Consider the following 17102-nt stretch of genomic DNA (forward strand, 5'->3'; position numbering starts at 1 on the left):
TGGTGTGTTTTCAATGTGGTGTCACTGGTCAGGTACAGCAGTGTAGTCTTTTAATTTGGAGTCAGCTGTAAGTTAATAACTGACTCTGGTGTCTCAAAAGGAATTTCTCACCCACTACTTCTCTCGCAAAATCTGAAACTTCTCTCATTTGCCAGTACTTCCCTACATATAACACACTTGGGCTTTGCATCCTTATTTACATTGGCACAATGGACAATACCATAACTCAATAAATCATATTTATACTGCTTTGTTCCCATGTGGGCTGTTAACCTGGACTCGCCTGATTGGCCCTCACCAACAGATTCTTTTGTGGAATTGTCGGTACACTGCCTAGTTAAGTTCCTGGCCGTCTCTTACTTTTAAGAAAACTATCCATCTTCACAGTCCTCTTGCCAGCAGCTAGAAAATGGAAGCAGCTCTGCTGTGTGATTTTTGCACCAAAAGCACATACATGGCGGGTGCATGACATCACGTGTACGTGAAGGGCACGTGACCTGCTCTCTGCTGCTGCTTCTGGCTGGAAGACTGCACACAGCTTTGTTTTATTTAATTTAAAAGGCGACAGCAGCCACCAGTCTAAATTTTAAAGCCTGTAGTGGCCGTTGGGTGCTTCTCCCGCGATCAGACCACCAATGGAACAGCGCAACCGATCATTCCACGATCCTTCTGACATACTCCTGGGACCGACCTGCGGGTTGCGACCCGCACTTTAAAAAATGCTGATCTGTATCCAGGTAATGCACCTCCAACACTTGTGGATGACACAACAATGGCTTATTGTATTAGTACGGCTGCTTTAACATAATGAACCCACCCGCCCCCCTCAGGTGCTTCACAGGAGCATTATAAAATATGACACCAAGCCACAAAGAAGATATTAGGTGAGGCGACCAAAAACTTGGTCAAACAGGTAAGTTTCAAGAAGTTCCTTAATGGAGGGAAGAAAGGCAAAGAGGTTGAGTGGTGTAGGGAGGGGAATCCAGAGCTTGGGACCTAGGCAACTGAAGCCACGCCACCAATGGTAGAGCAATTAAAATTGCAATACACAAGAGGTCAGAATTAGAAGAGCGCAGAGCTCAAGTTGTGGGTTTGGAGGAGATTAGAGATAGAATCATGACAGTAATATAAAACTACTTTTTTCAGTGTTAATGTAAGCCTACTTGTGACAATAAAGATTGTTAGTGCATTGTAACATCATAAATAGCGGATGCTGCTACTGGTTTTGTAGAAGAGATGAAGACAACAAGAGTAGGGGGAAACCAGAGAGCATATGTAACTTAATTTTTGACGAGCCAGCCGCTAATGCATTTTTGGAACTTTGAAACAGCATAAGGGATGGGGAAGAAGGAGGATGGTTCCAGAAAGGATTTGTAACATTTATCCTGCATTTGGTTTCCATGGTTTCCATTATTTTTGTAATGCATCCGGTTACAGGCACGTACGTAGCTCAGGTAGAAGATTAACCATGATCTTATCAAATGACTGCAGGCTTGAGGGACCATATGGCCTACTCCTGCTCCTTTTTCTTATGATCTTTTTTCACGGCAGCAAGCGACACTGTTTCACGTGGTATTTGCCAGACTGCACTTTGGGATCTATACTCGGGCATAGCTCCAGCTCCCTAGCTGCGCTGCTGCCAATCTTTCTTCTCTGATCCTCCTCTTCCTCAGCACGCTGCCAGGCTTTTCCAACACCCCAGCTGCATGGAACTAACCACCGTCCTCATTAATTGTCATGTGGACTCTCTTTGCGCTGTACACCTGGACCCGTGGTTATTTTTTCACGCTGCACTCCAGCTCACGTGGTCAGGCATTTGTGCCATCCTTGAATGCGTATGATCTGTACCCTGCCACACAGTGCTTGCACTGGTGCCCGGGCCATTTTAGGAGTTGTAGCATTTGGCCTCAATCTGAAAACACAGAGCAGACTCGAGAGTTATTTCACATCGCCCCCTTCTAAAATTGTATCACATTGTTTAATTTATGTTGCCACCATTCACTCTTGCTACCAAATTATTACTTCGCAGTTCTCTTAAATCTCATTTGCCATGTGGCTGCCTGTTTTACCAGTCTGTTTTTTGTCTATGTCCTCCTAAAATCTGTATTATCCTCCTACTTGTTTACTACATTTCTGAATTTTGTGTGATCTGCAAAGTTTGAAATTATGCAATGAATATCTCAAGTCCAGATCATAAACTTATATTGGAAATGGGTCCTTGCACCAATTTCTGAGGAACACCAATGTACATTGCCCTCCAGTCTGAAAATATACCATTCACATTTTTCATTGTTTTTTGTCTCTTAACCATTTATATCTCGTTGCTCCTTTAATCCCATAGGCTTTACTTGTTTACAAGTCTATTATGTACTTTTGATGAGCCATATGTGCAGGATCAACCACACTGCCCTCATCAATCCTCTTTGTTACTTCATCAATTTAGTTAAATACAGTTTTCCTTTAACAAGCTTGAATCAACTTCCATTTATGAGCCCATAATTTTCCAAGTGCAATTAATTTTATCTTGGAGTATCTTCTAATGTTTCCCAGTGATCAATGTTAAGCTGATTGGCCCATAATTCACTGATTAACCCTCTCCCTTTTGAACTGGGTTATAGCATTTGCAATCTTCCTGCCTTCTTCCACCACCTCCATATCTTGGAAAGCTTAGAAGGATTTAATCAAAACGGCTGCAGTTTTCACTGGTTGGGATGCTTCCCAATTGAACCAGATGACATTTCTCTTTTTGAATGCTGCCAATCTTTTAAGTATTACCTACTTTTTTTTTTATCCTCACCAACGTTGTTACTCACTCCTTTCCTGCTATGTTGGTGATATCCTTTGTTTAAAGGCAGAGACACCATTTATCAAGAAAATGATCTTGTATGCACTTTAAGTATCCCCCATCGCCCCCATCACCTTTGCCTTTTGTACTGTTACCATTCACTCTATGATGAGGATAATCGAAGACCCCGTTATCACTACTCGGTAGTCATTGTATCTTTCAGTAATTTGCTTGTAAATTTGCTCCTCTGCCTTCCTCCTAAATTTAGTGGTTTGTAATATATAGCCAGTTGCATAATAGCTAATTTCTTAACTCGAACAAAATAGATTTGGTCTTTCATCTTATCAATTATGTCATCCCTTCCCAGTGCTATAATAGTGTCTCTACATCTTGTTTCTTCTTGCAAATGTTTCACACTGGTACCCATCCTCCTGCCACATTAATTTAAAAGCTTCTCCACATCATAACTTATGTCCCTCATGAGGACGTTAGTACTAGTTCTTTTAAAGTACAAACCATCGTGAAAGCTCCCTCCTGTCCCATAACTGACCCCAATGTACCAGGAATTTGAAACCCTCCCTCCTGCATTATTACTTCAGACATGAGTTAAACCAGTTTTATGGTATTCTATATTTGCTGGCGTGTACCACTATTTAAACTTCATCTGTTGCTTCTCAAACCCAATCTGAAAGATCTCAATCCCTTTTTCCAATGTCATTGTTTCCCACATTTCCCACAGAAATTTCCAGGTGCCCCTCTTTGCCATCACTCCCCATTTAACCATGGAGGGCATCTGGCCATGATTGAATAATTAAGATGTGGATCAATTGATTATCTGTAGTTTTACTCAGTTATCTTTAAAAATCAAATAAAACATGGGAATACCTTTCTTTAGGGGGTTAAATCAATAGAGCAAACTTCATCATGAGCTGGATTGTAGGTTGAATAGATAAGGGAGAACCAGTTGATGTGCTGTATTTGATTTTTTCAGAAAGTTTTTGATAAAGTCCCACATAAGAGGCTAGTGTGCAAAGTTAAATAATTGGGATTGAGGGTAATATATTGCCTTGATTGAGAATTGGTTAGCAGAGAGGAAATAATAGTAGGAATAAATGGGTCTTTCTCAGAGTATCAGGTGGTGACGAGCATGATACCGCAGGGATCAGTGCTTGGGCCCCAGCAATTCACAATTTATAACCAATGATTTGGATGAGGGAACCAAATGTAATATACCCAAGTTTGCTGTCAACAGGAATCTTGGTGGTAATGAGTGGTGTGGATGTTAAGAGGCATCAAGGCAATTTAGACAACTTGAATAAATGGGCAAACACATGGCAGATGCAGTATAATGTGTCCACTTCAATTGGAAAACCAGAATGGCAAAGTATTATTTAAATGATAGATTGGGAAATATTGATGTACAAAGGGGCTCTAAGAGGATGTCTCATTGAAAGGTATAACATTCTGATAGGGCTGTACATGACTGGATGCAAGGGTGATGTTTCCTCTGGCTGGGAGGTTTAAAACAAGGGGTCTCAGGATGGCGTGTAAGCCAATTCAGACTGAGATGAGGTTAAACTTCTTCACTCAGAGGTGGTGAACTTGTGGAATTCTCTACCACAGAAGGCTGTGGAGGCAAATCACTGAATATATTTAAGAAGGAAATAGGTAGATTTTAGATTTTAATAGTGTCGATGGGTATGGGGAGAGAGCGGTAGTATGGCGTTGAAATGGATCAACTATGATATTGAATGGCAGAGCAGGCTCAAGGGGCCAAAATAATCTACTCCTGCACCTTTTATCTACATTTCTATTGCACGATTCTATGATAACTGCGGGCTTGGTGAATCATAGTTGTCTTGTTCCTTGTTTTTTTAACTTCCCGTGGCTTCCCAGAGGCAGCATAGTAAGACACAATGCTCACGGAGAGGCAGAATTCTGCTTTGTAAAAGTAACAGTAAACGTGAGATATTCTAACCTTACCTTCAGGGCCAATTATGTTGTGTGATTTAAATATTGCATGCTAATGGCAAAACTACGACTTGAGGGAAACCAACAGGAATAAATTTAACTAAAAGTTATATGTACTTATGTACATTATATGGCAAATGTGAATAATTTGCCATCTTGGAATCTGAAATGTACGGTTTTCGATAGGCACGCTGTAAACTCACTGTTAGTTTTGTAACAAGCCATGTTCCAAAGAAGTGTAGCTAATATATTTGCATTTTTTAAACAGGTCAGTGTCTAGTTCAGGATGGCTGCATCATCAGCTTCATATGATCAGCTCCTGAAGCAGGTAGAGGCACTTAAAATGGAGAATTCAAATCTGCGACAGGAATTAGACGACAACTCAAGCCATCTAACACAACTAGAGACAGAGGCATTCAACATGAAGGTACATTTCAATTTTGTGTAAACCCGAAGATCATTTCATACCGTGGGCAGACTTTCTTCTACAGTATGTTTTATATTAGGCTTGTGGCATATTAGACATTGCAAAATTTGATGTGGTTGAGTATTGTTTTGTGCAGTTTTTTTCCTTCTATCAGAAGCATTGTAATGCTGTTAAGAGGACTTAATTTTGAGATAAGTTAAATAATTAAAAATAGTCACATGGAGATCAAAAAACTGCTTTGTGGGGAAATATACGTATGCGAGATACTGTCAGTACCTGCCATTTTTCCATGTGTTGCACTTTTGACGGCCTGTCATATTTTTGGAGGTTGATAGGTGCTTTCATAATGCCTGCCTAGTATTACAGTTAACTAAAGAGGCAAAATATCCACAGTCTTGCTGTTGCCATGCCCAACTACCTTTTGAAGCATTCTAGAATTTTTGCCTTAATTTTCTCACCTGAAATACTTTAACCTATCAGTCATCTTTGTGTGACAGCAACAGTTCTGAATTTGTATTTTCCAGTTTGTACATGTATCCTATTGTCTTTCAGTCATGTAATTTGAAATAATGCTGCGATTAGTTTTTTCTGTTAATCACCTTTATCGTTCTGTAAAGCGTCTCTCGAGTCTCTTCTCAAGCTTGAAGGATCCCAACCTTTCCTCAACTACGTCAAGCCAGTTGAAAGTCAACCTCTTAGCCCTTCTTAGATTCACTCCCATGACTTGCATATGCCCCTAGTTAGTTCAACACCATAAGTTAAAATATTTTCCCTTCCAATTTATAATATCTTGCACTTAGTTGGCGAGAATTAATTTACAATAATTATATCCTCTTCAAAAAAAATTGTCTTGATCCTCTTGGGTTTGGATACTTGCCCTGGCTACGAGGAGGGCTCTGCACATCTCAGTTTACACAAACCCATATAGCTATATTCCCAGCTCATAAATTATTGAAGTTATTCAAGCAAGGGTGAAAATACCTACTTCCTCAAGACACCAAAAATGCTGTACTTAAGTATGTAACGTTATATTCCATAGTGTGTTAAACATAAGTTCAGGGCAGCATGGTGGCGCAGTGCTTAGCATTGCTGCTTCACGGCGCCGAGGTCCCAGGTTTGATCCCGGCTCTGGGTCACTGTCTGTGTGGAGTTTGCACATTCTCCCTGTGTTGCGTGGGTTTCACCCCCGGAAAGATGTGCAGGATAGGTGGATTGGCCACGCTAAATTGCCCCTTAATTGGAAAAAATAAATGAATTGGGTACTCTAAATTTAAAAAAATGCAACATAAGTTCAGAAGGCCTCCAGGACATTTTGTGCCACATTTTGGGATTCCGATCAACATCTAACAAAGGGTTAATTGATGTCCAATAAAGTAGAAGCAGGCACAAGTCTGCGTTGAAGTATACATTAGGACATAGTGGAGGTTAGAGAATTTCTCTCAGGGAGAATCTGAGGAAAATCATCAGTCATTTCTATACATCAGAGAGGCCAGTTTGTGAAAGGAATTTGTTATGCTGTTGGACAGGGTTGGTCCAAGATGAAGTCAGCATTTCTCCAATTTGAATATTTGGAAGCCTGAAGCAATTAAACTGAGTTTCAAATGCCTTCCATGGCCACCACCAAAATCAATTTCACATCTTTTACATCTGTAACAATGCCCATCTCGAGCCCTGCATCACTTCCACTGTAGCGGAAATCTTAAATCATACTTCTGACATCTTTAGAAGGGATTTCGGTAATGTCCTAATATTTCTGGCTCATAAACCTTATTCTAGATTAGCTGATTTTCATAATCTAGATCAGACTTTAAGAATGCGTCCCAAATCCCTAAACTTTGAAGAGGTTAATCATTGCCTTGATAATAGGTAAGCTTTCGGTAACAAATTCAGTAATGAACAGCAAATCTATTTAGTCATTTCTTTTGGGTTCAATTTTCACTGTATTTGTGCGAAGGCCAGTTTCCTGAAATACATGATGGATGGTATTGTTGATCATAGTGCTATTTTCTCCCTGCTTTTGTTACCATTGGTAATATTTTCTGCTTTTATACATATCTGCTTGGAAAAAAATTTGAAGAAGTGAACAGTAAGATAGGTGTTCAGCAGGGGTTGTCAAAATATATTAATCTACTCTAGGAGACTTGTCCACCCTTTTCATGTGGAGGGGCACATTAAAATTCTTTGTGCAAGAGGCGACTGAGCAAATTTTGGAAACATAAGTTGGTACAACATCAAACATGAATTTATAAAACAAACTGAAGTAATTTGCTGAACAAAAAAGCAATGCCAAAGCAAAAAATTGATCATTAAAAAAAATGAATAATGAATAAAGATGACTATTACACAGAGAGAGAGAGAGCTTGTGTATCTGGCTCACTCCCAGTCTCAGTGTGCTCACTCTCTCATCCTCACCCACTGAGAGTGCGTGCTGGTCTCTCGCTCACACACACATTATCTCTCTCCCCGCGCGCGCGTGCGCGCGCACACACACACACACACACACACACACACACACACATTCTCTCACTCCTGCGCGGGCTGTGAGGTTTTTTTTCCAAAGAAAAACAGTCATTGAATCACTCCACAAAATCTAGGTTCTTCAACCCTGAAACCAATCATGTGAATCCTTTCAGCAACCTCTCTAATGTCTTTGTTATGGGCCAGGGTTTAGAGAACCCCAAAGTGTATTATAGATTGTGGTATGGGGAGCACATGGCCCACTCTACAGGTGTGGTACAGCAGAAGTGGAAAAGTACTTTTTAAAGCAAAACAATGTTTATTCTATGAACTCAAGTTAACCTTTTTAAAACATACAGTAAACATCTTGGCAACCATTAATTTGAATGCAACCCCCAAAGAATACAACACTAAGTAATCCTTTAAGCTTACCTTTTAACATCCATAAGACTTAAAACACCTTTTACCAGAAGCACATTAGGTTTACATTCATTGCTGAAAACATTTACAATTCTGAATTCACCAAATGAGCAAGAGATAGTCTTTAGATGGCAGAGAGAACAGCAGTACACCTGCTTGGTCTGGCTTCAGCTCCAACACTGAAAACTAAACAAAAACACATCTTGCAGCCTGCTCAAAAATGAAAGTAAAAAGCTGACAGACAGCTCAGCTCTACCCACTCTCTGACATCACTGCAGTAGCAAACACCCATTTCTTAAAGGTACTCTCACATGACACCTCCCCCCAAGAAAAAAAAACCCATCAACTTCAAGATGGTTTCATTTTTCACCTTTTCACTATCGTTTAAGAAATGCACACAGTAAATATGCTTTTTGTTTCAAAAAAACGACACACAAACAGGTACAATAATAAAGTCCATTTTTGTTCTTCTTCCTCCAACTGAAATCCGTCGTGATTGACAGTCTCTTTGAACAACAAGGTCTCTGCACGATCCGTCCATTTCTCTACGCCTCGGCATTTCTCTTTAAAGTCAGATACTTTAGTTCAATCTGATCACAGAGTCCCTTGTAATTCTCCAACACATGAGCATTGGTTATCACAGTTTTCAGGCGGCCAAATGCCTGTTGAAAGTCCGCTGTCCACTGAAATTTTCTTCAGCAAGTCTATCAGTGGAGCAATCATGCTACAAATCTTTTGAACAAATGTTCGATCAAATCCACTCATGCCAAGAAATCACATTATTTCCCTTTGTCTTGAGGATATCGGAAACTCCTCAAGGAAAGTGACTTGGGCTTTTCCAAATTCACTTTTGGCTAGGTTTATCACCAAACCCGCCTCCTGAAGTCGATCGAATAACTCCATCTGATGTTTCAAATGTTCTGTCAATGTCTGGCTGATGTATACCGCATAATTGGGTAATCCTGAAACTTTGTTAGTTAACCGTTGAAATGTGGCTGGTGCATTTTTCATGCCAAATGGCATAACTATGAATTGGTATATACCATCTGGAGTCACAAAAGCTGAAACCTCCTTCGCCCTTTCGGATTAAGGTACCTGCCAGTACCTTTAAGTAAATCCAGTTTGGAAATGAAAGCTGATTGTCCCACTTTCTCAATGCAATCCTCCAAACGTGGGATAGGATAAGAGTCCGTTCTTGTAACTGCATTAACCTTTCTGTAGTCCACAACCGTTGGCTGCAACCCACTTCAATTATGCCATTTTTAAGCATACTCTCAATCTCTTTGTTAACCTGTGCCAATTTTAAAGGGTTAAGTCTGTATGGATGTTGTTTGATTGGAACAGCATTTCCCACATCTACATCATGTCTAGCCATTTTAGTACTTCCCAATTTATCTCCAGAAACTTGCCCATGTGATATCAATAACTCTTTCAGGTCAGTTCGTTTTTCCTCTTAAAGGTATCTCAACAATTTATCACAATTTTTAAGAACATCCTCGTTTTCCAATTTAATTTGAGGTATGTCAAATTCCAAGTCATCTGGATTTGGTTTGTCACTTTGAGTTAGAATTATTAAAACCTCCTTTTTCTCTCCTTCCCTTTCAAAATATGTTTTGAGCATATTCACATGATATGCCCGGTTAGTCTGCCTTCTATCTGGGGTTTTTAACCACATAATTCACCTCACTTAATTTCCTTTCAATCTGATAAGGTCCGCAAAATCTAGCTTTTAAAGGTTCACCTACCACTGGTAACAATACTAAAACTTTATCTCCACTGGCAAATCTACGAACTTTAGATTTCTTGTCCATTACCCGTTTCATCACATTTTGTGCAACTTTTAAATGTTGTCTAGCCAATTCACCTCTATTTAATCGTTCACTAAAATTTGACACCAAATCCAATAATGTAATTTCCGATTTCTCACTCACCAATTTTTCCTTAAATCAATTTAAGTGGTCCTCTTACCCCATGACCAAAAATTAGTTCAAAAGGACTAAATTTGGTTGACTGATTAGGTGCATCCCTAATTGCAAACAGTACGAATGGAATTCCTTTATCCCAATCCTCTGGATAATCGTGACAATAAGCCCTCAACATTGCCTTTAATGTCTGATGCCACCCTTCTGACGCTCCCTGTGATTTAAATTGTTTTATTCCTAAACTATCCATAACTTCTTTGAATAACCTTGAGGTAAAATTTGATCCTTGATCTGATTGTATTTCTGTGGGTACTCCATATCTAGTAAAGAATTTAAGTAACTCCTCAACAATCATTTTCGCTGTAATATTACGTACTGGAATGGCCTCTGGAAACCTCGTAGACACATCCATTATAGTCAAAAGATATTGATTCCCACTTTTCGTTTTAGGAAGCGGTCCTATGCAATCAATTAGGACCCTTGTAAAAGGTTCCTCAAATGCTGGAATGGGTATTAAGGGTGCTGGTTTTATCACTGCTTGAGGTTTCCCTATCACTTGACATGTGTGACATGATTGACAAAATTTAACTACATCTTTATGTAGTCCAGGCCAATAAAAATATTTTTGTATTTTCGAGTTTTCCTTATTCCCAAATGACCTCCCACTGGTACCTCATGTGCACCTCGTAACACCTCCTTTCTATCCCCTACCGGCAATACTACGTGATGAACTTCTGCCCACTTTTATGTATGCTTTCTGATACATCCGTTTTATTTCTATATCTTTTTGTTGTAACTCCGCAATTTTCCTGATCTAAAAATATCCGCCTCATCCTCCACCTGTTTTGTTCTTTTTCAACCATCTGATCAAAAATCGTTTCTGATAAATGCACTTCAACTTCATCTTCACTCTTTGATTTCCCCTCTTGTCTTAATCTGTGACTGCGACTTTGTTACTATACAATCCGGAAAAATCCCAGGATATTCGTCCTTCAACACTTCAGTTGTCTGATTTTCCACTGGCTTATCAACCACAGTAGGCATCACTCCCACCTGCGATCCAGCTATATCATTACCCAAGATAAACTGTATTCCCAGACAAGATAGTTTCTCTATTACTCCTACTACCACTCCACCACTCTTCACTGGACTTTCCAACCTTGCCTGATATAATGGAACACTACTCCTCTCACCCTGAATTTGACATATTACCACCTTTTGTGGCAACATTCTTCCCAAACCACATAACTCCTCATCTCTTACCATTAAAGATTGACTAACTCCCGTATCTCTTAAAATTGTGACTTCTTTACCTGCTCCTCCTGATACACGAGTAAACTTTACCCACACAAGTAAATTCTTTAAAGAGATCTGCCACCTTCTTATCAATCACCTCTTGATCAGGCTGGACAATCGTTTGCACCTCCTTTGCTTCACTTGGGCTTTCCTTTACCACTTTAACAAATCCCACTGTCTTATCCCATTTTACCATATCAGCCTTCCCAGTGCTTTTCTTCCACCACCAAGACTGTGACTTTACATGGCCTAGTTTATCACAGTGAAAACATTTGAAACTTTTCATGTCTCTTACACCCTCCTGGATTTATTTTTTAATCTGCGGTACACTCCTTATTATCTCCCATCAGATCACCTTTACTTTTACCACTTGAGTATTTCTCATACCCCCAGTTTCTATCCCTCACAGGTTGAAACTGATGTCGGAAACCAAGCTTTGATTTATGAACTAATTCATAATCATCCGCCATTTCTGTTGCTAATCTCGCAGTTTTAACCCTCTGGTCTTCCCCATGAGTTCTCACTACATCAGGAATTGAATTTTTAAACTCCTCCAAAAGTATAATTTCTCTGAGAGCTTCATACGTTTGGTCTATTTTCAAAGCCCTTACCCACCTATCAAAATTACTCCGTTTGAGCCTTTCAAACTCCATGTATGTTTGACCAAATTCTTTCCTTAAATTTCTAAACCTTTGTGCTTCAGGCACTAGTTCATATGCACCTGAGATGGATTTTGTCACCTCCTCATACGCCCCAGATACCACCTCCGGTAGTGATGCAAACACTTCACTAGCCCTACCTATCAGCTTTGTTTGAATCAGTAATACCCACATGTTTAGCTACCTTCTCAAATGAAATGAAAAAGGCTTCCACCTCCTTCTCGTCAAACCGTGGCAATGCTTGGGCATATTTAATAGATTCCCACCAAGCCTTCGACTTTGACGCTCCTTCTCATGATCCTCATCACTATCATCCAGTTGTACGTTTCCCTTTACGTCTGCCAATTTTAACTGACTGTCATGTTTCATGGCCATTTTCTGAAGTTCAAACTCTCTCTCTATCTTTTTCCCTGATCTGTATCTCCCTTTCTCTTTTGTTTTGGTCTGCTAGGGCTATTCTTTCTTTTCTCCTTTATTCTCTCTCCTTTTCTTTTTCCTCTCTCTCTCGTATTCAAGCTGCTTTAATTCTTTCTCATGTTCCATTTGTTTAAGTTGTAACTGAATTTTTGCCATTTCCAATGAGTCAAACTGTATCTCTGGCAACTTTAAATGCTAAGCCACCGCCATAATTACCTCATCTTTTCGAATTTTGTCAGGTAATGTAAACTGCAATGTTTTTGCCAAATCTAACAGTCTGCTTTTAGTCTCTGTCCGAAACTTCAGATCCTCTGAAAGAGCCATTGTCCACAACACACTTCCTACTTAAACTCGAATACCACATCTGAAAAGCAACCACAATATGCTCACCCCTCACTGTCTTTAAGTTCACTAAGCCAATCCAATAGATAGACTTTTATCCCGGACGAGCCCCCAATTTGTTATGGGCCAGGGTTTAGAGAACCCCAAAGTGTATCATGGGAGTTCACCTGATCCACAACTTTTAATAGATTGTGGTATGGGGAGCACACGGCCCACTCTACAGGTGTGGTACAGCAGAAATGGAAAAGTATTTTTTTAAAGCAAAACAATGTTTATTCAATGAACTCAAGTTAACCTTTTTAAAACATACAGTGAACATCTTAGCAACCATTAATTCAAATACAACCCCCAAAGAACACAACACTAAATAATCCTTTAAGCTTTCCTTTTAACATCCATAAGACTTAAAACACCTTTTACCAGAAGCACATTAGGTTTACATTCACTACTGAGAACATTTATAATTCTGAATTCACCAAATAATTAAGAGATAGTCTTTTCATGGCAGAGAGATCAACAGTAAACCTACTCTGTCTGGCTTCAGCTCCAACACTGAAAACGAAACTAAAACACACCCTGCAGCCTGCTCAAAAACGAAAGTAAAAAGCTGACAGACAGCCCAGCTTCACCCAGTCTCTGACATCACTGCAGTAGTAAACCCCCATTTCTTAAAGGTACTCTCACTACAGATATTTATATACACACCCATTTATAAAAACCCATTTCCTGAAGGTACTCTCACATGACACCTTCATATCTTTCCTAAAACATAAGCACAGAACTGGCTGCAGTTGAGGGGTGGTACAGTGGTTAGCACTGCTGCCTCACAGCTCCAGGGTCCCGGGTTCAATTCCGGCCTGGGGTGACTGTCTGTATGGAGTTTGCACTTTTCCCTGTGTCTGCGTGGGTTTCTTCTGAGTGCTTCGGTTTGCACCCACAGTCCAAAGATGTGCAGGTTAGATGGATTGGCCATACTAAATTGCTCCTTAAAGTCCAATGGTTATGGGGATAGGACAGGGGAGTGGGCCTAGGTAGGGTGCTCTTTTGCACTGTAGGGTTTCTATGATTCTACGAGTGAGGTTAAAGCAGTGTTTTATATAAGTTTAATACATTTCCTTGCTTCTGTATTCAATGTCCGACTTGATAAAGCCCAAGATGCCATATATTTTATCAACTGCGCCACATTCAATGACTTATGCACATATCGACTCAGGTCCCTTTGCTCCTGCACTGCCATTTTATATTGTATCTCCGTGTTCTTCCTCCCAAAATGAATTACTTTATATTTTGTAATTGAGACCTGAACACCAAGGTCTAGGTCGTTTGCAGGTCCCCTAACACCAACGCTTGGGGAACGCCTCTATAAACATTCCACCAGTCTGAAAAGAATCATTAACCACAATTTTTTTCCTGTCACTTGACAAATTTTGTATAATTTTGTCCATTGTGCTGCATAGTGCTGACAAGTCCAACCACAGTAACTACTGAGGGGTTCCCTGCTGTCAACCACAAGGAAGGCCATCGCAAAAGTTAATCACCTTTTCCCTGTGGCTGAAGAACTCTTCCAAGACACTTTTAATAAATCTTACTTTTAATACTTCTTGAAAGACTTTGGGAAAAAAAATGTTTGGGGCAAGATAAAATAGAGATGAGTTCAGACTTTGCATTTGAAGATAGAGTATGAAATCCAACATACCAACATTTTTCAGTAAATCCTTTACAGTCTCTCAGTTTTAAATACAACCGTTGATTTTTATTTTCCACCTTAAAGAGGACGAAAGTTGTTCCTCCTCTTGAGTTCCCAGAAAACTATATTAGTAATTTAATATAACTATATTAGTGTGGGTGGCACGGTAGCACAGTAGTTAGCATTGTTGCTTCACAGTGCCAAGGACCCCAGTTCGAATCCTGGCTTGGGTCACTGCCTGTGCGGAGTCTACACGCTCTCCCCGTGTCTGCGTGGGTTTCCCCCAAGTTTTACGGTTTTCTTCCACAAGTCCCAAAAGACGTGCTTGCTAAGTGAATTGGGCATTCTGAATTCTCCCTTTATGCAATAAGGGGTGCCATGTGGCACAGTGGTTAGCATTGGGACTGCGGCGCTGAGGACCCGGGTTCGAATCCCGGCCCTGGGTCACTGTCCGTGTGGAGTTTGCATGTTTCACCCCCACAACCCAAAGATGTGCAGGTTAGGTGGATTGGCCATGCTAAATTGCCCCTTAATTGGAGAAAAAATGGGTACTCTAAAATTTTGGGCAGCACGGTAGCCTTGTGGATAGCACAATTGCTTCACAGCTCCAGGGTCCCAGGTTCGATTCCGGCTTGGGTCACTGTCTGTGCGGAGTCTGCACATCCTCCCCGTGTATGCGTGGGTTTCCTCCGGGTGCTCCGGTTTCCTCCCACAGTCCAAAGATGTGCGGGTTAGGTGGATTGTCCATGATAAATTGCCCTTAGTGTTCAAAATTGCCCTTAGTGTTGGGTGGGGTTACTGGGTTATGGGGATAGGGTGGAGGTGTTGACCTTGGGTATGGTGCTCTTTCCAGGAGCCGGTGCAGACTCGATGGGCCGAATGGCCTCCTTCTGCACTGTAAATTCTATCTATATGTACCAGAACAGGTGCCCTAGTGTGGCGACTAGGGGATTTTCACAGTAACTTCGTTGCAGTGTTAATGTAAGCCTACTTGTGACAGTAATCAAGATTATTATTATTATTATTAATACATCTACTATCTGCTATACATAGTGTGTGGGAGGGGTTGTTTTATTGAAAACTCATTAAGTACCTGCAAATTGTGCATTCTGGCCACTGACTTCCCACAAAGGGATCAAGATAGTTGCAGCAATTGTTTTCTATAACTGAAATCTCTGATCAAATATATATTTAAGCAAAATCCTAAAAATTGCACGTGACAATTAAATGTACGATTAATTGTATATTTTTAAATTGAAAGCCTCAGCCTCTCTCAAATGTGTGCGGTTGAACTTGATGGTTTCTATTATGTTGTGCAGTCGTAACCTATATAATGTTTCTAATTTCTCAGGATGTGTGGTGTTTTTTGTGGTTCTGATCCGAGGATGGTTGGCGTAGTGTTCACAAAGACCGCAGCTGGCTTTTATATTAAACAAAGCTAAAAATGTATTTACACTAATTGGATTTAACACTTACTCCTATATAATAAAGTTGATAACAAACATCCAATCTACCCTTATCTACTACTAATGTCAGCACTATAACTATGATCTGCTCTCACTCACGTTATCTTTCCTACAGTCTGTCTTCTAGCCTTCTCCTCAACACTCTCCCAGAAGGCTTAGCATCAGTGCTTTATATAGTTCTGCATCTAGTTCCCTGTAGTGGTTGATTTGGCCATAACATTAACCCTTACAGTTCTGTACATTTATCATAATGTCACATCCCACTTTCTGTGGAAGAAAAGGTTATAAACTCTAACATTTTTTTCTTTGAATATTACGTTAGCGAGCATGCATCATTATATTGTTTTACATTCAGTTGCAAAAATAAATGTTGTATCCCAGTAGTGATTACAGATGAATAGTTATTAACACGTCATTACAAATTCAGTCTATTTGTTGGTTTTCTTGTTCCCGTTGATCTTCTCAGTGTTCTTGTTGAAGTATTTAAGTTTTCTTCGGAGTTGTCTTGATTCCTTGTTGATAATGAAGGATTTGGAAAGTCAGTGTTTTGGAAAATGGCATCCTGTGCAATAATATTTGGAGTTTGAAGTGGAACATAGTTCTTTATCTTCAGTAATGCTCTTTTATTTCTTCTAAACATTGTGCCTTTTTCAGTTTGTACCAAATATGATCTTGGTGCTATTTGTCGTAATACCGGAGCAACATATGACCATCCACCATCAGGATTTTGTATTCTGATGTAGTCTTGTAACGGCGTTAAAGGTTTTGTGTGCCTGTTGTAGTAGTCCTTTTTGTTTTCTTTTTTGTAATTATATAGTTCTTTTCATCCATATTCTGAATCGTGATTTCTGGTAACGTGGTACGAATGTTTCTTCCCATCAACATCTGGGCAGGTGACAAACCTGATGACAATGGAGTAGCTCTGTATGTCAACAGTGCGAATGATAAATCTTTGTTGCCGTCTAGTGCTTTGCTTAATAGCTTCTTAAACCATTCCTACGCCTTTCTCAGCTTTGCCATTGGATTGGGGGTACAATGGGCTTGATGTCATATGGTTAAAATTCTAACTTACTGCAAATTGTGTCCACTCCCAGCTGGTGAAGCAAGGACCATTGTCAGAGACAACGTGTAATGGAATTCTATGTCGAGCAAAAACAGATTTTGCTGCTCCGCTTACAGATCGAGTCGTTAAATCAGTACAAAGAACAAAGAAATGTATAGCACAGGAACAGGCCCTTCGGCCCTCCAAGTCT

General features: G+C 40.0%; 1 protein-coding gene across 12 annotated transcripts in view; it reads left to right on the forward strand.

Moving 5' to 3' along the window:
* The window catches only part of srp19 (signal recognition particle 19), a 418259-nt gene that overhangs the window by 82972 nt on the left and 318185 nt on the right, over window positions 1-17102 (forward strand). For 9 of the 12 annotated variants that reach the window (XM_072516441.1, XM_072516450.1, XM_072516439.1 and 6 more), the window contains one exon: window positions 5025-5183. The exons of 1 other annotated variant lie outside the window; for it this stretch is intronic. In XM_072516441.1, the coding sequence (XP_072372542.1) occupies window positions 5043-5183 (141 nt within the window). In that variant the 5' untranslated portion in view covers window positions 5025-5042. Of the gene's footprint in view, window positions 1-5023; window positions 5184-17102 lie in introns of those variants that run through there. 2 more of the 12 variants (XM_072516447.1, XM_072516448.1) reach the window with 2 other exon arrangements.

This window comes from Scyliorhinus torazame, chromosome 9 (genome assembly GCF_047496885.1).
Source record: "Scyliorhinus torazame isolate Kashiwa2021f chromosome 9, sScyTor2.1, whole genome shotgun sequence".
Taxonomy (NCBI): domain Eukaryota; kingdom Metazoa; phylum Chordata; class Chondrichthyes; order Carcharhiniformes; family Scyliorhinidae; genus Scyliorhinus; species Scyliorhinus torazame.